This window comes from Lynx canadensis, chromosome C2 (assembly GCF_007474595.2).
Source record: "Lynx canadensis isolate LIC74 chromosome C2, mLynCan4.pri.v2, whole genome shotgun sequence".
NCBI lineage: Eukaryota > Metazoa > Chordata > Mammalia > Carnivora > Felidae > Lynx > Lynx canadensis.
The window spans coordinates 133,631,668-133,656,535 of record NC_044311.2 but is presented as its reverse complement, the minus strand read 5'-3'; the positions used below and the strand labels follow the sequence as shown (position 1 = coordinate 133,656,535).

Here is a 24,868-nt window from a genome sequence, read left to right as displayed (position 1 = left end):
TGATCCATTCTAAACAGAAAAAAAAAGATCATTTGTTTAAAATGTTTTATAAAAGTTTAAATCTTAATACACGGTTTTTTAAACTTTTTTTAGATAGATGAATGTCTTTCAATCAAGTAATCTGAAAAATGAATATAAAAACTCAAGAATTTTAAGATTTGAGTAATTACAGCTCAAAAATTTTCTACTGTTAGAAAGAAGGCCCAGAATCACAAAATAGTGATTTGATTTTATTTTTTACTAATATTTGGTAAATGTAAAACAGGGTGACCCACTGTCAAGAGAAAAAGGAACACTTAAAATTTTCAACATTTTTCTAAGGATTTTATGAGGAAAGTGGCATAGCATAAACTTTCATATTAGTAGCAAATAATAATGCTGGATAATTTATCTTAAGTCAACATGTTTCTCTCTCCTGAGTAAAATCTTTCAAAAACACATGGATAGGGCTGAGGTTGAATGTATGCAAATGCACACAGAGTGTTTCATCTGCTCTGAATGTGTAAAAGATGCTCATTTATCACACTCCATTTACACTGAAAGTCACAGAGAAAAGACACTTATTCACTGCTGCACTCAGAAAGCAAGTCACTACCTATAAAAATGTGAATAGTCATTAATTTTACTTTTATTAAATTTATCATTACTACACATATATCATTTATTGTGTACTGACTAATGTTACTAAACATTACATGGCAAGTTGTTATACATTAGTATAATAGGAATTCAGGAGAGAGAAAGACTTTAAATGATGTAGTCTGCCTTTGCTTGCCTGCTTTAGGTTGGAATGCCCACAGCTTCAGTGGGAAATTCATTGTCATCCACAAAAGAAAGTGATTCACACTGCTTAAAAATGGATTCCATTATACAAGGATATCTGATAAAAATTAGGAATCCATTCTCAACGTTGCTGTGAACATCATTGTTACTGAGGTGTTTTACTTGTTTCTTTATATTTGTTCTAGAAAAATTATTTCTTATTCTCAACCACATCTTTATTTCTTTGACCTCTCACCCACTGATCCTGATGGTAGCTCTTAAGGTTTTACAGAATAAATATATCTCTATCTTTAGATTTCAGTCTTTCAAATACCTGAAGACTGTTTCTAGTGTTAACCATTTTAAATGCAGGTAGGGTACTTTCTGGGGTTTTGTCTAAGAAAAGCACTCTGACCTTCTATTTTTCTTTTCCCCTCTCCGTGTAGGCTTCTGCAACTAGCCCTACCATATCACCTGTACACTCGCAAAAATAGCCTGCTTTCCTCTCTTTTGTATACTTTTTCACTGCCTAGATCGGCATTTCTTCCTACTATATATTGCCATCCATCATTACAATCCATCCTTACAAGCCATTAAGAACCAGTCCATGCATCTCCCACAAGGATGGTCACATGATACTCTCGCCCAGTTAGGTAATGTCTCAGACCTGCTCACTTAGCATCCTGTACCTACAAATAAGTAACAACTGTCATACTATAATATAATCGTTAATGTGTCTCCTTTGTTAGACTATGAGCTCCCTCAGGGCAAAGAATATCTTTGATACCTGTATTTCCAGAACCTAGTTAATGTCTGCCTCAGAGGATGTACTTTATAAAGTCCTAGAAAGTAAATAAACCATTTCCTTGGCACCTGATGTTGATATACTGAGTACTATGTTAGGTGCCACATGTTTTATTTAGCTCTTGTCCTACAGATATAAAATAAACTATACTCTGACCAGGGCGTTAACTTTTTGTTATCAGATTTTAATAAAAAAAAATCTAAACTAGTTCTCTGGGAGCACAGAAGTGTTACAAATTCAAGAGCCCCTCAGGTTGGAAAGGAGAGTCATGGAAGGTTTCGTCTGATAAGCATGAGACAAGACTACTTCAGGAGAGAAGAAAAGGGAAGCTAGTTTCTGTTACAGAAAGGGATTGTTGCATATTAATGACGTTTTCTGTCTTTCAGTGAGTGTCCAACAATATGTTGAGACAACAGGAAGGTGTTGAATATAAGCCTAGGAGTCTGCGTTTAACCTTTTTCAAGTGGAAGCCATAAGGGACTCTAGGTCATTGGAGAAATTCAGCGAGTCATAACTGTAAAGTGAGATCTCATCTACTAACCTCACATCAAGAACAACTGGGTCAGAGAGCCTTGTGACAAAGACCTTGGTAAAAGATCTTTAGTCCCTAGTGACCAAATAGAGGAAGGAAGGGTCAACTCAGAAGGCAGAGATCTCATTTAGAAAACAATGACAAGGTATGGGGCGTCTGGGGTGCTCTTTGGTTAAGCAGCCAACTTCAGCTCAGGTCATGATCTCGCAGTTCGTGGTTTAAGCCTCATGTGGAGCTCTGCTGACAGCTCAGAGCCTGAAGCCTGCTTTGGATTCTGCCTCCCCTTTCCCTCTGCTCCTCCCCTTCACTCCTGCTCTCTCACTCTCAAAAGTAAATAAACATTAAAAAAAAGAAGAAGAAAAAGAAAAACAATGACAAGGTCAAATGAGGATTATTAATGCAGAAGAAAACTCGGGGACTTGCCATTTCTTGTTGGAACAAAACTAATCCTATCAAGTGGAAGTCTAATGACAACCAACAATAGAAAAAAAGTTTAAAAATCTCTTTTGCTCTGTTCTTTCATTTCTTACTTCTTTCTCATCTATTTATTTACCTGTACTTATTCTTGGTCGAATTGTATATTTCATGACATCTTATCCCAATGGCCAACAACCCTACACCCATCTACTGTCTTCATTCCGACCTACCATACAGAGGCTTCTACCCTTGTTTTCCAGGACTTATTATCAGCAAGAGCCTCTTTTATGGGCTCAATATCAGAACTGGAAGGAGACATGTGGACTCTTAGGAAGGTTTTTGTTTGTAATGCTTGGTTGGTTTAGGTTTTTGTTGTTGTGGTTTTGTCTTTCTCAAAAGAGTATTTTTTATAATATTTATTCACTATTCTGTGATAATAAAACATGCATGCAATTTTTTTTTTTTGTCACTTCAAGCAATCTGTCTATTTTGGAGTATGTAGATTCAATTTCTCTTTCCAGTTTTGTAGAGGATTGAGTGTGGATCTGTGCATTAAAGCCTTAATTCAGATTTTTTTCAAGTAGTTAGCATTCCTTAAGGAGAGTTACCCAGGTACTTGCCTCTCATATCAGGCTCTGCTCAGTGAATCCATACAAAGCACAGAGTCCATTGCAGAGTTTATTAGGATAGTTTTGCTAATGAAGTCTTCATATCCACATGTTTACAACATGCTGGATAACTTTATTTTTACTAGATGAGGAAAATTGCTGATATAGACTTTTATATATATAGGCCTAATGGATGATCAAAACCCCATTTATATCGGGGCGCCTGGGTGGCGCAGTACGGTTAGCGTCCGACTTCAGCCAGGTCACGATCTCGCGGTCCGTGAGTTCGAGCCCCGCGTCGGGCTCTGGGCTGATGGCTCAGAGCCTGGAGCCTGTTTCCGATTCTGTGTCTCCCTCTCTCTCTGCCCCTCCCCCGTTCATGCTCTGTCTCTCTCTGTCCCAAAAATAAATAAACTTTGAAAAAAAAATTTAAAAAAAAAAAAAACCCCATTTATCAAACCCAGCATTTTCTTTGATATTTAATAAGTAATCTTTATTTCTCTAGAAGGTAAAGCCACTATACTGGAAACCATAAATTATTGAGCTGAGGAATTAATTCTTTCTCTTCCTTCATAGCTACCTAGAAGACCAATGTAGTACCTAAAATCTTGCTATGTATTTATAATGATTCACAAATAATACACTGTATCAATGTAGAGATACTTTCACCCAGTTGTACCTGAACTACGTTTAAATCAGAAGTAAAGATTTGAAAGATGCAATGCAAAAGAATTTCATGAAAATGTCTGTAAGATAAATTATAGGTCAGTTTCTTTGCAAGACTGAGAAGAGAAAGATAGGGAAAAGAAATTCAGAAGCAGGAAAGAAAGCAACTAGCAAACATTTAGATTTATTTTAATAATCATTTATAAAATGACATACTCAGAATAAAGTGGCAGACTCCTAATTACCTTTATAAATTATTTAATTTTAATTCCATTGATAAAACGGGCAACAGAAATAACTGAATTCTCAACTAACCATATCCCCACCAACAGTGTGGATTTAAAAAATCCCTTAAAATACCTATTTTCCTTTTTCTTACTGATTTCATTAAACTCACATTATATTCACATGTATATGGTCACATTATAGCACTCAGAAAACTAACTTAGTCATCAAGGTATCCTTCTTTCCTTTTAAAAATATCCCTCAAAAAAAAAAAAAAAGAGGTTAGAGTGGGAGAGAGCCAAAGCATAAGAGACTGTTAAAAACTGAGAACAAACTGAGGGTTGATGGGGGTGGGAGGGAGGGGAGGGTGGGTGATGGGTATTGAGGAGGGCACCTTTTGGGATGAGCACTGGGTGTTGTATGGAAACCAATTTGTCAATAAATTTCATATATATAAAAAATAAAAAAAATAAAAATAAAAAATAAAAACCCCCCCAAAAAAAATATCCCTCAATATCGGGGGACCTGCGGGGCCCAGTCGGTTAAGTATCCGACTTGATTTCAGCTCAGCTCATGACCTCATGGTTGGTGAGTTCAAGTCTCCCATCAGTCTCTCTGCTGTCAGCACAGAGCCTGCTTGGGATTCTCTCTTTCTCTGCCCCTCCCTCGCTTGCACATGCTCTTTCTCAAAATAAATAAACATTTAAAAAATTGTGTTACTTAATATCAACTCCTGCTCCTCTATTCAAGTGTGTGTGTGTGTGTGTGTGTGTGCGCGCGCGTGTGTGGCCACTCTGCAGGTTTGCTCTCCTCTGGGAACACTTAATGTTATTCTGCTTTGTGGAAAGTGCTTTGATTCAGAGAGCATTTAGCAGTTGATTCTTTTAATAAAGTGCTGTTTACCCTTTGTGGCGATATGCAGCTTATTTTGCCCTTTGAGCACAGACAAGTCACAAAGTTAGGAAAGGAAAGGCTTTTGTTTACTCAGCAACCCTAGAGGTTATCAATATCATTAAGAAAATAAGAGATAAGAAACATTTTGATTTATTGCACACAGGCTTTCCGTACAGTGATAGGATTTATCTGCTTTACAAAAAAACTCAGATATTCCACTGGAATAAGTACTTTGAAATGAAAACGGCCATCGCTATGTTGTTGTTGTTGCTGTTATTTCCCTAAAGGAAGAATTCTCATTTACTTTAATAAATAAAATCAGTCTCACAGCAGTGATAGAGATTGGTATCATACCAATCAAATAACAGCTTTAGCTTTCTCATTAGGTAAAACACAAATGTTTATTATGTTTTTTCCTGATTTCTATATATATGTCTCTTATCTCAAGATTTACACTGAGGAAGAGAATTTTAAAAAATACAACCGTATGTGATATATGCTAATTACTGGAATTAAAATAAAAAGCTTAAAAACACAAAAAGATATTTGTAAAAATAAACAAATAATGTAGATATAGAATGTGTAACTCTTGCTCTTCTAAAGTACAAATAACTAAATAAAATGTATAATTTGCAGCTAAGAAGATACATCTTTATGTATTTTTATGCCTGGTTATGAACTAATATAATCATTTTCAATGCAATGAAGGAAAATGCCAGACTTGTATTTTCTTTAACAAAAATGCCTTACTTCTTCACTCTCTAACTCAAATAAGATAAACACAAGTATTCAGCCAAATTAAACATGTGGAGATTACATAAACAACTCAGATTCAGGGGTGCCTGAGTGGCTCAGTCAGTTAGTTAGGCATCCAACTCTTGATTTTGGCTCAGGGTCGCGATTTATAGGTCACAGGTTCAAGCCCCACCCATTGGTTTCTGTGCCAGTCCAGAGGCTGCCAAGTATTCTTTGTCTCCCTGGCTCCCTGCCCCTCCCCCACTCATGCATGCTCACTCTTTCATTCTCCCTCTCTCTCTCTCTCAAAATAAATGAACATTTTTTAAAAGAAACAGCTCAGATTTAATCAGAATTGAATTAAAGAATTAAACTATCTCCTGTGCAATCAAGGATAAGTTTAAAATTTTGATATGAAGACCGAGAAATGTATTTTAATCCCGTCCATATTTAATCCTGTCCATTTAACTATATGGGGGCAAAGGGCGGTTAAGGAGGCATAATTAGAAGAAGGAGGAGGAAGAAGTGCAGGAGGAGGAGAGTAGAGGGATGGGGTGGGAAGGAAGTAGGACAGGGAAGAGAGTGTCAGAGAGAGGAGGAAGAAGGAGAGCAGCAGAAGGTGAGAGAGACTTCTCATTTATAAAATTTGGTCACTATGATTAAATTAAGTTAAACATTCTGACTTTTAAAAATTATTTATTTAATAGAGATGAAGTGTGAAGGAAGAGAAAAATAGAAGATTCTATCTCCTGAAATTATGGAGGGAAAAATTATCTATCTGTTCCTCCCCAAACCCAACTAGCTACCTTTCCCATTTATTTGATATAAAAATCTAGTAAAAATGCAAAATAAAAACCTGGACCTGCATCTAAGCAAAACGTACTGTATTGTCTTTCCTCTCAACAAATAGTTCCTATGGTGTTGATAGTGATGGTGTTGGCAGTATGGGAATGGGAAGTACACAAAACCACACCTGTAAACAGAGACTCTGGACTTCATTCCTATCTCTGAGAGTAACAGGCTGTGTAACTCTGGGCAAAGTTACCTACATTAGTCCAGGCCTCAATCTCCTTGTTACTAAAATAACAATGTTGGCCAACATTAGGTGCAAAAACAGAGTAATCTCTCTTTTCTGGAGCTTCTGTTTAAATAAGCATGGAATAAAGCCTGGAAGTTGTATGCCAGTTAGGATTTTTTTAATTTATTTATTTAAAATTAAACTTGTTAACATACAGTGTAGTATTGGCTTCAGGAATAGAGCCCAGTAATTCATCACTTACATATAACACCCAGTGCTCATCCCAACAAGTGCCCTTCTTAACGCCCATCACCCATTTAGCCCATCCCCCCACCCAAGATCCCTCCATTTCTTTTCTGTATTTAAGTCTTTTATGGTTTGCCTCCCTCTCTGTTTTTATCTTATTTTTCCTTCCCTTCCCCTATGTTAATCTGATTTGTTTCTTAAATTCCACATGTGAGTGAAATCATATGATATTTATCTTGCTCTGACTAACTTATTTCACTTAGCATAATATACTCTAGTTCCATCCACATTGTTGCAAATGACAAGATTTCATTCTTTTTGATTGCCGAGTAATATTCCATTGTGTATATATATCACATCTTTTTTATCCATTCATCAGTCAATGGGCATTTGGGCTCTTTCCATACTTTGGCTATTGTCTACAGTGCTGAGATAAACATTGGGGTGCATGTGCCTTTTTGAATCAGCACTCCTGTATCCTTTGGATAAATACCTAGTAGTGCAGTTCCTGGGTCATAGGGTAATTCTATTTTAATTTTTTGAGAAACCCCCACACTGTTTTCCAGAGTGGCTGCCCAGTTTGCATTCCCACCAACAGTGCAAAAGTGTTCTCTTTTCTCCACATTCTCACCAACATCTCTTGTTTATTGAGTTGTTGATTTTAGCCATTCTGACAGGTATGAGGTCATATCTCATTGTTGTTTTGATTTGTATTTCTCTGATGCTCAGTGATGTTGAGCATCTTTCATGTGTCTGTTAGCCATCTGGATGTCTTCTTTGGAAAAGTGTCTAATCATGTCTTCTGCCCATTTCTTCACTGGATTATTTGTTTTATGGGTGTTGAGTTTGATAAGTTCTTAATAGATTTTGGATACTAATCCTTTATCTGATGTCATTTGCAAATATCTTCTTCCATCCCACCGGTTGCCCTTGAGTTTGCTGATTGTTTTCTTCACCATGCAGAAGCTTTTTAAGTTGATGAGGTCTCAATAGGTCATTTTTGCTTTATTTCCCTTGCCTCCGGGGATGTGTCTAGTAAGAAGATGCTGTGGTTGAACTCAAAGAGGTTGCTGTCTATTTTCTCCTCTAGGATTTTGATGGCTTCCTGTTTCATATTTAGGTCTTTCATCCATTTCGAATTTTTTTTGTGTATGGTGTAAGAAAGTGGTCCAGTTTCATTCTTCTGCATGTTGCCTTCCGGTTTTCCCAACACCATTTGCTGAATTGTTTTCCATCGGATACTCTTTCCTGGTTTGTAGAGGATTAGTTGGACACACATTTGTGGGTCCATTTCTGTGTTCTTTATTATGTTCATTAACTTCTGTGTCTGTTTTGTGCCAGTACCATACTGTCTGGATGATTACCGCTTTGTAGTACAGGCTAAAGTCTGGGATTGTGGATGCCTCAGTGCTTTGGTTTTCTTTTTCAATTACTTTGACTTCGAGGTCTTCTGTGGTTCCATAAAATTTTAGGATTATTTGTTCCAGCTCTGTGAAGAATGCTGGTGTTATTTTGATAGCGATGGCACTGAATGCATCAATTGCTTTGGGGAATATTGACATTTTAACAATATTTGTTCTTTCAATCCATGAGCATGGAATGTTTCCATTTCTTTGTGCCTTTTAAAATCTCTTTCATAAGATTTCTGTATTTTCAGAGTACAGATCTTTTACCTATTTGGTTAGGTTTATTTCTAGGTATTTTATGGGTTTTGTGGCCATTTCAAATGGGATAGATTCCTTGTTTTCTCTTTCTGCTGCTTCTTTATTGTTGTATAGAAATTAAACCCATTTCTGTACAATGATTTTATGTCCTGGATTTTCTGAATTCACATATCAGTTCTAGAAGTTTTTTGGTGGAGTCTTTCTTATTTTCCACTTAGAGTATCATGTCACCCGCAAAAAGTGAAAGTTTGCCTTCTTTTTAGCCAATTTGTATAACATTTATTTATTTTTGTTGTCTAATTGCTGAAGCTAGGCCTTCCAGTACTTTGTTGAACAACAGTGGTGAGAGTGGATATCCCTGTTTCTAACCTTAGGGGGAAAGTTCTCAGCTTTTCCCATTGAGGATGATATTAACCTGTGGGCCTTTCAAAAATGATCTTTATGATGTTGACGTATGTTCCTTCTAACCCTACTTTCTTGAGGATTTCTATTAAGAAAAGATGTTGTATTTTGTCAAATGTTTTTTTCTGGATCGATTGAAAGGATCATATGGTTCTTATCCTTTCTTTTATTAATGTGGTGAATCACATTGACTCATTTGCAAATATTGAACCAGCCCTGCAGCCCAGGAATAAATTCCACTCGATCACGGTGAATAATTCTTTGGCCAGTTAGGATTTTTAGAACTCCAATTACCAACACATAACTAGAAGCCCCTGGGTGGCTCAGTTGGTTTAGCATCCTGCTCTTGATTTTGGCTCAGGTCATCCCAGAGTTTGTGATCCAGTCCATGTCTGGCTCCACCCAAAATGTGAAGCCTGCTTAAGATTTTCTCTCTCTCTCTCTCTCTTTCTCTCCTTCTGCCCCTCCCCTTTTCATGCTGTTGCTGTCTCTCCAAACACACACCACACACACACACACACACACACACACACACACACACGACAAAAAGTGCCATAAACAGCAAAGGCTGTTATCATCTGACATCACAAGAAAACTGGAGATTTCAGCAGAGGTTAAGTCAATGGTACAATGACAACGACATAAGCTGGAATTTGGGTGCTTTTCTTCTTTCACTATGCCATCTTTAGCTTATCAACCATAGCTTGTCTCAAGGTCCCAAGATGGTAGTGGCAGTTCTGACAATCACATGTAAATATAATAATGTTGAACAAAGAAGAGTAGTAGTCTACTATGAGCTTTTTTCCAGGTAGATATGGACAAATTTTCCAGAAGTTTCTCACCAGTGTTCCCTCAGATTCCATTTCATTCATATGGCCTTGGATAAAACTGCCATTGACACGAAGAATGGTTGGAGAAGACATCACGTTTCCTGAGAAAATGGAGAGTTATTCTCAAATAAAATTAAGGATCAGTCAGCATGGAAAAATTAATGAAGGTGGAAGAGTAGATAAAAAGACAATGTGTGACAAAATGTATCTGTTTCAAAGACTGCAAGTGGTTCCATGTAGGGGTAAATTTGGGGACCTCTGAACTAAACAGTCACTGAGGAATCTTCTCATTTACAAGATTTGGTTACTATGATTTATGCGAAGTTAAACATTCTGACTTTTAAAATAACTTATTAATAGAGGTAAAGTGTGGAAATTATTACATCAGAGCAAGCACTTTATTTCCAAAATGAGAAACCAGCTACAAAGACAACAATCCTCTGCTAAACTGTGAAACCTGAATAGTGGCACAGATATAAGAAAGAATATTGTACCTGGAGGACATGCTGATCTACTATGATATTCAAGGAATGTTCTGATTCAATATGTAGTCCTTGGGGGAAAAAAATTGCAAGCTCTACCAAGACAATGGTATGGACAGATAAAGAACATTTTTAGAGTTGAGGAAGTCCTTGAAGAATCTTATTAACTTATAGATACCACAGGGTATGAGTGTAACTGCCCAAATTTCAGAACCAGCAAACATACAATGGAAAATTTGATTCTCTCTAGGCTTCCTCTTTAGGGTCCAAGTATACTCTGAGTACCCTCAGCTTTCTGAGGGGCACACAATGGAGATCAAGACTAGAGTTTGGGGGCGCCTGGGTGGCGCAGTCGGTTAAGCGTCCGACTTCAGCCAGGTCACGATCTCGCGGTCCGTGAGTTCGAGCCCCGCGTCGGGCTCTGTGCTGACTGCTCAGAGCCTGGAGCCTGTTTCCGATTCTGTGTCTCCCTCTCTCTCTCTGCCCCTCCCCCGTTCATGCTCTGTCTCTCTCTGTCGCAAAAATAAATAAACGTTGAAAAAAAAATTAAAAAAAAAAAAAAAAAAAAAGACTAGAGTTTGGCTCCCAAGTGGTTTTACCCCAGAAGAATACCATGAGCCAAGCAGAAGTGTAGGCAGGAGAGCAAAAGTCTCTCAAGTATCCCTGTTGGGCCAAAAATTTATTCATTTTTTTATTGTTTAAACTGTAAACAAATCACCAATTAATCAAACTTTTTAAATGGATGTTTCAGAGCAGGGGGTAAATAAAAGGGAATATAATTTGGGCCATATAATTGGATTCTAATGTTATGGTCAGAAATAATGTAGGCAAAATAATCCCAACTCCTGACTATGAGACAGACTGCATTTCCCCAATAATCCCACGTGTATGAATCTTCTTTCTATCCCTAGAAATCAGGGCATATTTTGATATTTTTATATTAAGAATAGAGAAGAAAAAGTAGATATGATTCATTGCTCTAAGCTTGCTCTCAGGCCTTTATAAAGTACATAGAAAACTCTGAAATTAGTGAAACTATCTTAGACTTCTCCCAACTTAGAAATCATCTGTGAAAAATTACAGATCCACACTTTTCTTTCCTTTGCACAGTAAATTAAGAGTAAATATCATGATACCATGTGATTTTGTTTAATTTGACACAGGTAACCTAGGGAAGAGCCTGGCCTGAGGATTAGGGTGCTAATGTAGAACTCAGAAAACTTTAATTCCGGATATGTCTGTGTTCTTGGACAAACACTTAGTTTTCCAATCCCCTTTCCTTCCACCTGTAAATTAAGGTAATATTTCACATAACCTACCAAGGTTTACTACACAAGTGTAATAAGGTGATAACTGTAGAGGATTTCAAAGACCCCTTACATGAATTAAATACGAATCACTTGATGAAGGCTGACTTTTTCCTCTTATATCATCTTTTGCTTTACAGAAATGGCAGCATTATAGTTATATTTGACCTTTTCTTTGCCCAGTGGGTGTCAGATGAAAATGTAAAAGAAGAACTGATTCAAGGCATTGAAGCAAATAAATCCAGCCAACTGGTCACTTTCCATATTGATTTAAACAGCATTGATATCACAGGTATCTGTGAACATTATTTGATTTCTTTGAATCATTAAGCTATGAAATTAAAATTCTAGCTATATACCAGGGAAGCAGTGGGATCGTCCTTGGACTTTAGGAACATGTCTTATTGCCTGAGGTAACACATTTACATGAGAAATGTGAAATATGGAGAAATCATATTTGAAGAAAAATACCAGTGAGGAAAAGTTTGTAAAATATCAAAAGGTTCTGAAATATTGGCATACATAAATGTTTGTGGGTCACATCACATTCTTGGCATTTGTCAAGTACACCCTAACTTTCCAGGAACCCTCTGATAGTAAGTAACACTCATTACTTTCGGATAGAGTCATAGATGTTATTAAATTACAAAGTCACATGTCAAGCCCACTCTAATTAAGAACTTACAAGGAGAGGAAAAAACATAGAGAGCTCATGAGTTTGATTCTCCCAGTTATTTATTAATAAAAAATAAAGCTTCATTTTTAAAATAAGTAATTTTATTTTTTTTAGTGTTTAGAGAGAGCACAAGTGGGGGAGGGGCAGAGAGAGAGGGAGACACAGATTCCCAAGCAGGCTCCAGGCTCTGAGCTGTCAGCACAGAGCCCAATGCAGAGCTTGAACCCTTGACCCACGAGATCATGACCTAAGCTGAGGTCTGACACTTAACTGATTGAGCCATCCAGGTGCCCCTAAAATAAGTAATTTTAAAATAAAAATAAATCAAAGGGGAAGAGATATAAGGCATTAAAAATAATAGTAGGACAATAATGTCTATCAACACCTAGGTTATTCTAAATTTTCCATTCTAGTTATCCTCCATCTAATTCAGTTCAACGAACATTTACATATATCTTCATTTTGTTTGAAAACAATACTACTAATTTACCAGATCTATCCAGGTCCACCATCCCTTACCTGTAAACCTTGGAGTCAGGTAAGTTCCGGAATTTGGAAATTTTGGGACTTCAGAAAGTTAACCAGTATATAAATACCCACATCAAGTGGAATAAAGACAAAATTTAAATAGCCTAACACCAGTTGAAGCAGTTTTGCTATAGAATGAGATCAGTCAGTACAGGTTTGTTTCTAAATCAAATATATAAAAACATGCAAAAGTTTTTTGTCTTGTTTTTGATTTTGTAATACTAGATATGAAAGTTGCTTCTCCTTACAGTATTGGCTCATCAAGCATAGTTTTCTCATTCATTGAGTCTCCTCCTGTATCCTGCTGTTTAGGGAGAAAACAACTAATGCTCTTAAGAGCTTCCTCTACTGATGACTTGGTTCCCTCTGGCGCAAAAGCTGGAGCAGGGACGTTGTGGATCTTTGATTCAGTTGAGCTAAAAACTACTACTATGAGTTAGAATAGGTGATTAATCTACAAAACATTTAATCTTTACATTAATCTTATTACATTGTGTCTTTACTAACCCTCACTTTACAGATGAGAAGACAAAAACAGATAATTTTGATAAATAGCCTTAAATTACATAGGTATTTAGAGTTAGATGGAAGATTCTGACCCAGCTGATCTTACCCCAATGTCTGTGCTCTTAACCATTATGCTAGTTTGTTTACAATGTTTTTTTAATGTTTATTTATTTATATTATGATAGAGAGAGAGCATGAGCAGAGGAGGGGCAGAGAGAGAGAGAGGGAGAGAGAGAGAATCCCAAGCAGGCTTCACGCTCAGCTCGGATCCCAAATCGGGGCTCTCACAACCGTGAGATCATGACCTGACCCAAAATCAAGAATCGGATGCTCAACTGACTGAGCTACCTGGGCAGCCCTGTTTACGATGGTTTATCTTGAACAGCATTGACTGATACTGTCTCAATAGTCATTTTCTTCTAGAAAGTTGGGTTCTTATTATCTTTAGTTGAATATGCATCAGGTTCTGAAAGTCTCTTCTGGCAAATGTTTTAACAGATATGCTGAAACTTATTTTCATGACTCCCTACAGTTGGGCTATTTATGGGTGGTTTTTAAAAATATTTATTTATTCAATAAAAGTATATCTTTGAGTTATCTGAAATAAATATCATAGATGCAATAAACTATATCATCAACTCAAGAATATGTTCCACACATAGAAGTTACATTTAATTTGTTGAACTCTGTTAGCACATATTTATGAACATGATAGCAAGGTTAATTTTAGATATTTAAGTTTAATGAGTTTAATATTTACTTGTATCATGTGAATTTTTTAATTACATTTAAAATTGGTTGAAATTTTTGTAAATATCTGGAATTTTTATATAGTTTACAGCCAAATCAAATCATAAAAATTTAAAATATTAAATTATTTATGAAAAAATCTTATAAATTTTGTTTTGTTGTCTTCATCAATCTACCAAAAATTGTTTATGGAGCTGCTATAGATCTTGTAGGAATGAGACAATGCGAAAATGAAGAAATACTGGAATAAATAACCTAGTCAGTAGAAAAGAATATACCTCATAACATACTTATCTTAAATACAGTTTTAAATAAAAACAAATTGACCAGATGGGAATTTTTCATAAGGAATGCTTTGGTTTCCTTTATACTGTACATAGTTGTCATTATGTTTTTAAAACTATTAAATATTTTAAAAAGTGAATAAAACAGCTAGTTTTTATCTTTTCTCAGTATATATTATTCTGATATAATAATTCTCAGTAGATATTATTCTCAGTAGATATTATTATGTGCAAGATTATTTTGACATCTTCCATATATTTCAGTGAAAAACTACTGATTCTAATTTTGACATGTTCTGATGTGCAATGTTATATTAGCTGTCTTAAATATAAGTTATCCTATATAACTATGATGAATAGATATCTTTTTTTAATATGAAATTTATTGTCAAATTGATTTCCATACAACAGCCAGTGCTCATCCCAACAGGTGCCCTCCTCAATGCCCATCACCCACTTTCCCCTCCCTCCCACCCCCCATCAACCCTCAGTTTATTCTCAGTTTTTAAGAGTCTCTTATGGTTTGGCTCCCTCCCTTTCTTTTTTTTCCCTTCCCCTCCCCCATGGTCATTGGTTAAGTTTCTCAGGATCCACATAAGAGTGAAAACATATGGTATCTGTCTTTCTCTGTATAACTTATTTCACTTAGCTTAACACTCTCCACTTCCATCCACGTTGCTACAAAAGGCCATATTTCATTCTTTCTCATTGCCAAGTAGTATTCCATTGTATATAAGATGCTCAACATCACTCCTCATCAGGGAAATACAAATCAAAACCACACTGAGATATGACCTCATGTCAGTCAGAGTGGCTAAAATGAACAAATCAGGAGACCATAGATGCTGGAGAAGATGTGGAGAAACAGGAACCCTCTTGCACTGTTGGTGGGAATGCAAACTGGTGCAGCCACTCTGGAAAACAGTGTGGAGGTTTCTCAAAAAATTAAAAATAGATCTAGATATCTTTCTTAAATGAGTAAAACAAAGCAAACTTTTTGCATAGGTAAATTTTATATACAGCACATACAGATTCTGGAAATTCATCAAATGTATCACAATCAAATAATAATAGAAACATCCAGCATAAGATAGGATAAAATGGGAACTCTATAGGATCAGCTGTCCTTTGAATGATATTCAAACTGCATTCACTGTTTTGTAATATATTTCTATTATAATCCCAAACTTCAAATCAACTTTGCTTTATTCCAGCATCTTTGGAGAATTTCTCTACAGTAATTCCCGCCACAACTTCAGGTAAGTACTAATGGCATTTTTTTAAATGTAACTTGGGGGTGTCTAGGTGGCTCAGTTGGTTAAGCATTGGACTTCAGCTCAGGTCATGATCTCAAAGTCTGTGAGTTTGAGCCCCACATTGAGCTCCGTGCTGACAGAACAGAGCCTGCCTGGAATTCTCTCTTTCTTTGCCCTTCTCATGCTCTTTCTCTCAAAAATAAATAAATAAACAAACAAACAAAATTATATACACATACACACACACATATATATACACACACACACACACATATATATACACACATATATGCATATATTGGTGGTCATCAAGCTCCATGACATTAGAGAAGGTTATTTTTTAATAGCCCTTTCTAAGATGTTTATTCTTCATATTAAGAAGTGTACATTTGGTTAAGAACAATGTAGTTCATAATATTGCAGAGTTCATAATACCTAGCTACACATACCAAGGGCATGCATCTTTAATTTCAATGTTCCTTTCATATTTTAAACTCTATTTACATATGGTGTATGTATGAGTGTATGTATGTGTGTGTGAGAGTGTTTGTGTGTGTATGTATGTGTAGCATTCTAAAATGTGGCTCTAATCTTACAGGCTTGGAGATGAATCCCTAACATTCATAAGATCACTAGGTATAAAGAAAACAGCATTTAAAAGAGAAACAAATGATGACTTTCAGAATATATTGCATTCTTGAGAAAGGAAAATCCAAAGCTTAATGTTACCTTTGCTCTGTTCCAGCATTTTCTTACTCCATCTTTCTAACTATAATTGATTACTACTGCTCATAAAATTCAGAACTTCACTTTGTCTCACCAAGATCATACCACTATCAAAAGAGTTTGCTTTGAGAAATTGTTAATAATTCTAAATTAACCTAGCTGATCTTATAATGTAAAATTATTATGTTGTAGAAAAATTATTTAAATCAAATTCAGGAGATTTAAACATCAATCCTTGCTCTGCCAATTACCAGAACCACTGGACACATCTCTTTACCTCTCTGAAAATCTACTGCCCATAAATTGCAGATAATAAAATTGTTCTGAATATTTCAAAGTCATCCCAAATATCAAATTTATACATAAATGATTTTTAAAGTATAAATTGTTATAGAAACTATAAATATATTACTTTCAGTATTACCTATTATCATGACCATTTTTTATAATATTTGAAAGATCTACATTTTTTAAAAGTGTCTTCTTGGGCCAGGTAGTATATTTTACCAGCATTGCCTCATTTATTCCTCAGAATGATCCTTTAGAGAAGTAATATTTTTTTCCACTTAAAAAGAAATAAATAATAAGCAATGTGCCCAGAGTCACATAGCTACTAAGTGTCAAACTGAGGAATTAAAAGCAATTCCTTTGGACCTCAAAGCCCGTGGTCTAAGCATATCTCAAGCTTCTGCTTCACATAGCATCAGATTAACCTAGAAAATTTAAGTCTAATATCATTAAGATATTAATGAATCCTTGTGTTTGGTTATTGATCATTGAATAACATCTTCTCTACTTAGAAAATAAAAGATGACTTAAAATCGAAATACCTCTGCTCTACAATTCTAAAAACCAATGAAAACATAAAAGACTTATTCTTGGATCCAGATACAAATGACATTTTCTTAAGTTAATAGATAATCATAATTCACAGTAACTTTAAAAACTCTCAGGTTAAATATTAAACACAGAGAATACACAATAAATTCTTAATAATCAGTTTAAAAAGGTAATAATTATCTCAACACCATTTCTTTTTATAGGCAAGCTAACAACCGGCCGTCCTCTGGCAACTCCAGGTCAGTTTAAGTAATTTTATTCATACCTTTTTAAAAAGTTTTTACTTGTTTTATTTTAGGCTCTTGAGAATTCTCTGCTAACACAGCAGTTAATGTTACTCTTATTTTACGAATAATAAAATTGCAGCATAAAAGTGTGCAGCTTTAGCCTAAGATTTCACCAAAAGTGAGCAATAATTTAAGGCTTATGCTTGGATTATCTGACCTCACACTAGTCGTCCATTAGAACTCTGGTTATTATCTGACACTAAGAATGCCACCAATAGGATCAAAATGCTTTCTAGAGGGATGTAGGTTTCATCAGATGTGAGGGATTTTTCTTCGATTATTCTGTCTCCATACAAAATAGAAATGCTAGCTCTCTCAACACAATCCAGGTTGCCAAACCAACACCAAAATAACTTTAGGTTCATTCATTCAACACGTTTTCAGTAAGTGGCTACCTTGTGCTAACTCTGAATATGTACCTTTGATGTGCCCATTTCTCTGCATTCCTGGTAATTGTCTACTGTGTCTATTTGTCAACTAAAGTGCCTTCTCAGGTCCCAACTTAATCTTCATGTTGAATGCCCTGGGTGTGTCCCTTACCTTTCAGATAAACTCCAAAAAGGAAATATTGTACATATCTTCAGCTCCTAAGGTAACACTGTCATTTTTATGTCATTAGAATTCATATCAAATGTTATATACATGCAAAGAAAGAATATTTGTAAAACTATAAATGCCCTTTTGAGTAAGACTTAATAATTCTTGAGCAAACTTGTTGACATGATGTTTGAAAAGCAAAGCAATACATGAATCATTAATCAAAATCCTTTATGAACCAATCCATCACACCTCAAAATCCACAGAGATTGTTTACAGTAGGAAAAGGCTGCCTGGAGTTGTATTTAGGTGTGAACCCATAGAGCAATACAGCTTACTAAAATATAAAGTTGTTCTTTATCACACAATCTCTTTTCCAATGTGGAAGACTATTTACAGCATTTAAAACAACCTTACAATACACTTTCAAACAAATGCTTTTAGGATTGATAATGGTTAATTCCTTTAGCCTAAAAATAAGCTGAAAAAGTAAATTTAGTATATTTTAAGAAATATCTTTCTTTGTATTTTTTTTAAAAAAAATTTAACATTTACTCATTTTTGAGAGAGAGAGAGCATGAGCAGGTGAGTGGCAAAGAGAGAAAAAAGGGAGACACAAAACTCAAAGCAGTCTCCAGGCTCCTAGCTCTTAGCACAGAGCCCAACGAGGGGCCCGAACCCACAAACTGCAAGATCATGACCTGAGCCGAAGTTGGACACCCAACCGACTGAGCCACCCAGGCACCCCTGAGAAATATCTTTCTAAAACTTTGAAAGTCAGCAACAAATAACCAAATTTGTGCCAGTTTTCTATTTGCCTATTGGTTTACTGAGTGATTCCTATAAACCATAGTATGAGGACATCTTAGGTGTTTTAAAATGCCTTAAAAGAAATGTGTGGAAAAAATCCATGTTAGAGCAAGAAAGCCTTGGACTTAATGTAAGTGTTTCTCCCCTCCTATCCTGAGAACAAACTTGTCAAAAATACAAGAAGAGGTTGAACTCTGTGATCAGTTTTCTCCATCCAGAGGAGATGGTGAACGGGGGACACAAAGATCATGGGAGTGATACTTCCCTCATACCCTTCTTTCCTGGGAAGTGAAGCAAAAATCTCCTTTCCCACATGTAAGCTACAGGGATGGGATCAATATACATTTAGTCCTATCTTTCACACTTTAGGCATTGGATATTTAAAATGAAGACCAAAAAAAACAGCATACAATCATTGAAAAGGCATAGCCAAGTCCATCATTAACTAATTGCACCAATCACTATATGTGGTGTTCAACAAGCTACCTAGTCTTTATTTTTTAATTTTAGACTAACATACATATCTGAGAGAACAATCATGAGAATTAAAAGAGAGATAACACCGATAACACTGCACTGTCTCAATTCATGACTGATGCAAAGTTAGATTCCTTCTCCCTTTCCCCTTCTGAGTTAAACAGGAAAAAAAAAGAGTTGCAATACTTTTTTTAGAAATATTTCAAAAACTAAACTAAGGTTAAAACAAGACCATTGTACCTGGTAATGTTCATTTAATCTGATCTTTTATTTGACTAAAAGAACTCCATTTCCAAAGCTTTCTTATTATTGGAAACTGTATCGAATTACTTTAATCAATCCTCAAAGAATCATACTAAGGTAAGGAAGTGGGAACATCTTATATTCCCTTTTTTACTGGATCCACGAGTCCCCAGTCATCCATTCCATTTGTGCCTCTCACACAGCGAGACGCTATCGATTTATAGAGGGAACGAGGCAATTACACTTGAAAACCACAGTTTCCAAGCAGTAATTTATTATGAATATGCCTTTCAGGGATGTTAAGTTTATTCTCATCTTTATGTGCCTGGAAGACAGAGTTTGAGAAAAATCAACAAATGCATGCATCATATACCTGGCATTAGTGCTATTATAAATTCTGCCAAAGAGAATTTTTGTATGATAGCGGGTACAAAGTCCATGAGGATTATGTCCTATTGTTCAACTGCCTTTGTTGCCAATTACTGTAAAGTTTTATTAACCCATTTGGAACACTGGAGGAGGGAGATGGGAACTGGGATTGAATTCCACTGATTGATTTCTTGGCTGCTACAGCCAAGAGGGGCTGTTCTGGGCGATTGTTCAAATGCTTGAAGGATTTCTAGAATATAGTTTGTTCTAGTCTTTTGTTGCTTACTACGTAGGCAATGATTGCAGAAAAACAAAAGTTTCACTATTTTGGACTTTCTCAGTTTCATACAAAATGCAATCTTGCTCCAATACTACTATGTGGAGGGGATTGGGGATTGGAAGAAAAGAATTGGCTGATTTAGTAAAGAACATGAAATTGGGTCAAGAGAAGCTAAGGTAGAATTACACTCTTCAGTTGAATTGCCCAAGGACTAAGACACAGGGACTTTATCCAACACCAAATGGAACTTTAAGTATTTTTCTTTCTCTGCATTTGAGAGAACAGCATGTATATTGCTAAGCACACTCCTAAAACATCCCTTTGCATATGACACCAGAACTTTTAAAGTATTTTTCCACTGTAATTTTACTTGGATTGACCAGCCATGGTCTTGCTAAAAAGATGAAATTAGTTATATCGAAGTTGAAAAGAATTTCTGTAAGGGGATATCTATTTTGCCAATACAGTGTAGAGAAATAAACTTAGTCTCTAAAGGCAGGCATACATGGATTCAGACTCCACTTTCACTGCTAAGTATGTTATAAGGGACTTGGGCTGAACTTGTCTCAAACAGTTTTGTCCACCAAGAATTATTATCTCCATTTAAGTAACAGGAAAAATAAAAATCCAAGATTTCCAAAACATGATTTAAAAATTATTATCTTGTAGGTAACACTCCTTGTAACTGGTTTGAAAAACAAAATAAATGGATTTCTGTCTTCTTATCCTCTACCTGCCTAGTACAGCGCCTGCACAAAGTAAGCACAGGAGATTCCTCACCACAAATCACTGAAAATTGTTGTGGCTTTGGATCATTCTGGAGTTATCACATTCGGTTTATACTGAATCCTTCAGGGTACAAATATAAATGGACAATTAAAACCTTCCATTTGCAGAATCCTAAATAATACTAATTAATAGGTAGGTTCTTACAAAATGCCAAAAGAAAAATAGTATGCCAATGATAAAATACCATATAGATATGAAAATGCATGCACACCTTTTTTGCCCACTCAAGATAAGAGTAATTAATATTCAGGTAATTTGTTCACCTTCTAGTAAACAGAGCCAATTATTATTCTCTCTGTGCACATTTCTTTAAATATAGTTATTTAACTCCTTTCCTAGAAATTCCCTATTGAGAAGTACAGTACAGACTTCTTAGAAGAGAAATACCAGAGCAAAATATTGTGAAATGAAATGGCAAACAAAGTAGTACACAAATTGAAGAACTCTAGTTTTAAGAGTGGAAGGTCATTTTTAAAAACTGGCTAATTTCTGTGAAAGTTAATGTTGTAGTGAATCGTTTTGTTGGAAATTATCATCATATATGTGTATACAAGGAGATGAAAGAAAGACAGAACACAAGGTAAAAATACAATCTGATAAAATCTCCAAATGTTCCATCCTTATGTGACAATTATATTTATATTTTCTATATCGGTTTTGATATGAAGAACTTCTCTTTCTTCATGGACAAAGGCAGCTGAAAGGTGCTGGTGAAACAGAGTCTGGGAAAATAGAGTACAACCCAAACTAGAGTACCTAATATTTCCACCTTCACATCAAAATACTTCAAATTAGAATCATTTTCTAATCCCCCCAGGGGTTTCTCTTATAATTACTGTGGTGACTAATGACCGTGAATAATTCAATGGGCCACTCCAAAAGTGTCCTTTTTTCCACCTCTCCAGTCAGGAGCACATCTAGTCACCAAAATTCATCTATTCCACTTGTAAAATAGCAATTGTACTCTCCTCTACCAGGGCAAAGTTGCTACCCTTATCCACTAGTAGGAGTTCGTCAGAGTTCCAATCCTTAACCACTTTCACCTTGACCATAAAAACAGCTTCTCAGTTGGCCTCCTTACTCTACTTGATTTTCCACTTGGTCCCAGGGTTGCCTTAATGACACATGGACTGACTATACCACACATATGCAAAAAATTTCAGAAAAAATATTTCTGTCATTTAACAAAAATTAAAGAAAACTCTTTTAGACTTGACACCAAACTCCCTTCCTGCCATGGCCTTCACAAATATCGAGATAAGTTTAGACTTACCTGTGTTCCATATATTGATGTGTTTTGTCACATCACCATGTATGCATTCCATATATCCCTCTTCCTGGTACATTTCTAAGAATCCTTTAAAACCTAGTTTATATGAAGATGTTTTCAGTTTCTGACTCAAAAGGAAAATAATTGCCTAACCCTTGGTGCTCCCATTGCACTTTTTTATACCTCTTTAAAAAAAAAAAGTTAATGAACTAGTTTTTCACTAAAGTCCAAGCTTCATGAGAATAGAGGCTATGTCTTAGTCATCCTTTTATCTCCATTCCTTAAAAATTTTTGACCTAAATAAATAAACAATAAATACTTGTATAGTGAATAAATGATCATTAATAAGATCAAAAGATCCCAATTGTTATCACTTGCAAGTGTGGCTTTGATGCTCAATCTATAGAGTTCAGTAAGCCACAGACAGACATGTGAATCATCATGAAGTTCCCATGAGAAGCATTAGGACAGACAAAATTATACATCTTCTTAGCTGTTTTCCTCAATTGTTCCTTTAAATGCTAAATACTTAGAATTCTATTAACTACTGTTAAAATTATATATAGATTTCCTAGAATAATGCTTTTTTGTTATTTAGCAAGCATTTATGGAATACTATCAATGCTATGCCTTTCTTAGATTAGGGATTCAATGACTAAGGACTCTTATGTAAGTATCTCATATATATCAACAGTTGTAATATGCTTTTGGGCTTATTCAATACCATGTTTACCATTTTTTTATTCCCTTAAATGGGGGTGCTCTGTCCTTTACAATGGCTGTGATCTTTATCGTGTCCTGTTTTAGATGTTAGGTGATCGATCCATGAATTTCCCACTGGTTTGTATTCATTTTAATTAGAGCCAATAACAAAAGTCTAATTTAGTTGAATATATCCCCAGCAATACTGTCCATAAATGTCCCAAATTAGGTATTACCTTAGTAGATTAATTGACACATGCACTTTCATTTTCTCAATTAATTTTGTGGAACACAAGGAGAAATTTCAGAATCAAATATATTTTTAAAATCCAGCAGATGGCAGTGCAGTGCAGAATATTCCATTTTTAAGAATCGCACTTAATTTTTCCAAGTTAATTTCTAGAAGTAAAATGTGTTTCTTGATCCATGCCTGCATGTAGGCATATGGAAGAGGAGCAGGTGAAGCACAAGACAGGCTGAGGAGAGCAAACGGATCGGATTCTGGTCAGAGAATGGCATAGAATTCTTCAGGGCAATGTTTGTATCTTTCCCACTGAGAATCTCTGACTCAAGAAGCAAAGAAATACTGAATGGAAATAGCGATTGGGTTTATTCATTGCTCAATGTAGCCATGTACTGGGAATTTTAAGTGTTTTATTCTACTATAAAATGGCCATCACCAACAAATTTTGTTCTGCAGAATGTAAACGTTTCTTCAGCCCCCATATTTTCAAATAATAAGTTTATAAGTAAATGAAGTGGTTACTGGATACTGCAGATAATGTGAAAAACATTCCAACAAATTGCCCCGCAGAACATGTATAAACAATCGTAGGAGGTGTAATCATTAGGAGCTAAATGTCCAAACTATAGTATTAATTTATCAAGGTTAAAATCAAGAAATTAAACATTCATATTCAACATCTATGAAGGAATATATATCTTCTTTTCCAAATTTAAAATTCTAAGCTTCTTTTACAAATGACTAATTAATTAAATGAAATGAATATTTACTTTGGAAATTGAAATCCATGCTCTGAGTAAAGACCTAAATGACAAAAAAATACGTAATAAATATCTAAACGTTGTACATATGGTTGGCAATTAAATGTACTATGCAAGAAATTTACAAATTCAATCTTTTTTTTCTAAAGGAAATGTCTCAATAGAATGCCTGCCTGGTTCTAGTCCTTGTGCTGATGCTCTAAAGTGCATAGCAACTGATTTATTTTGTGATGGAGAAATTAACTGTCCAGATGGCTCTGATGAAGACAATGACACTTGTGGTAAGTAATGTCCCCCACATTTTCTCACCCCACTGCTTTTTCATCCTCCCTCACTGTGTACACACAAACACATATCCCTCAGATACCAGAAACTACTGGAGAAAGAGATATTCCAATACACATGATTATAATTTAATACAAAATTTAAAAAAATAATTATATTAATATTTTTCTAATCTATTTTATGCAATATTAGACACTGATTAAGTGGAATTCTATTTGATGTTTATGGATACAATGCTATGATTAATGTCTGTCATAAATGAGGGAAGAGAATGTCATTGTTTCTCATCCTTGAATAAACTACTCCAAACTATTATGAATTTGAATGCACTTTCATGGTTTTTTTAGCATTACACCATAATATCAATCTTTTTTGTGTGTGTGATTTCAATGGCTTCTAACTCAGTAATTGCTGCTCCTTAATTTTGATTGTTGCTTTTATTTGATCTTTGACATGGAGACAAGTAAGAAAAAATGTACTTGAGTTGTAGTTCTATGAATAATAGAAACAGTTATGAATAAGATCTTGTCTTATGAATAAAACATCCATGTTTTATTTGTAAACTTTGGCATCTGTTTTAAGTGTTATTATTATTATTATTATTATTATTATACACTTAAGTAGTACTTACTATATGCCAAGCATGACTCTAAG

The 24,868-nt window shown here is 35.3% G+C and overlaps 1 protein-coding gene across 1 annotated transcript in view; it reads left to right on the top strand.

Moving 5' to 3' along the window:
* The window catches only part of TMPRSS15 (transmembrane serine protease 15), a 121,872-nt gene that overhangs the window by 3,020 nt on the left and 93,984 nt on the right, over positions 1-24,868 (top strand). Inside the window, exons 3-5 of the mRNA XM_032594595.1 lie at positions 11,734-11,885; positions 17,364-17,399; positions 24,079-24,210. Coding sequence (XP_032450486.1) covers positions 11,734-11,885; positions 17,364-17,399; positions 24,079-24,210 — 320 coding nt within the window. The remainder of the gene's footprint in view (positions 1-11,733; positions 11,886-17,363; positions 17,400-24,078; positions 24,211-24,868) is intronic.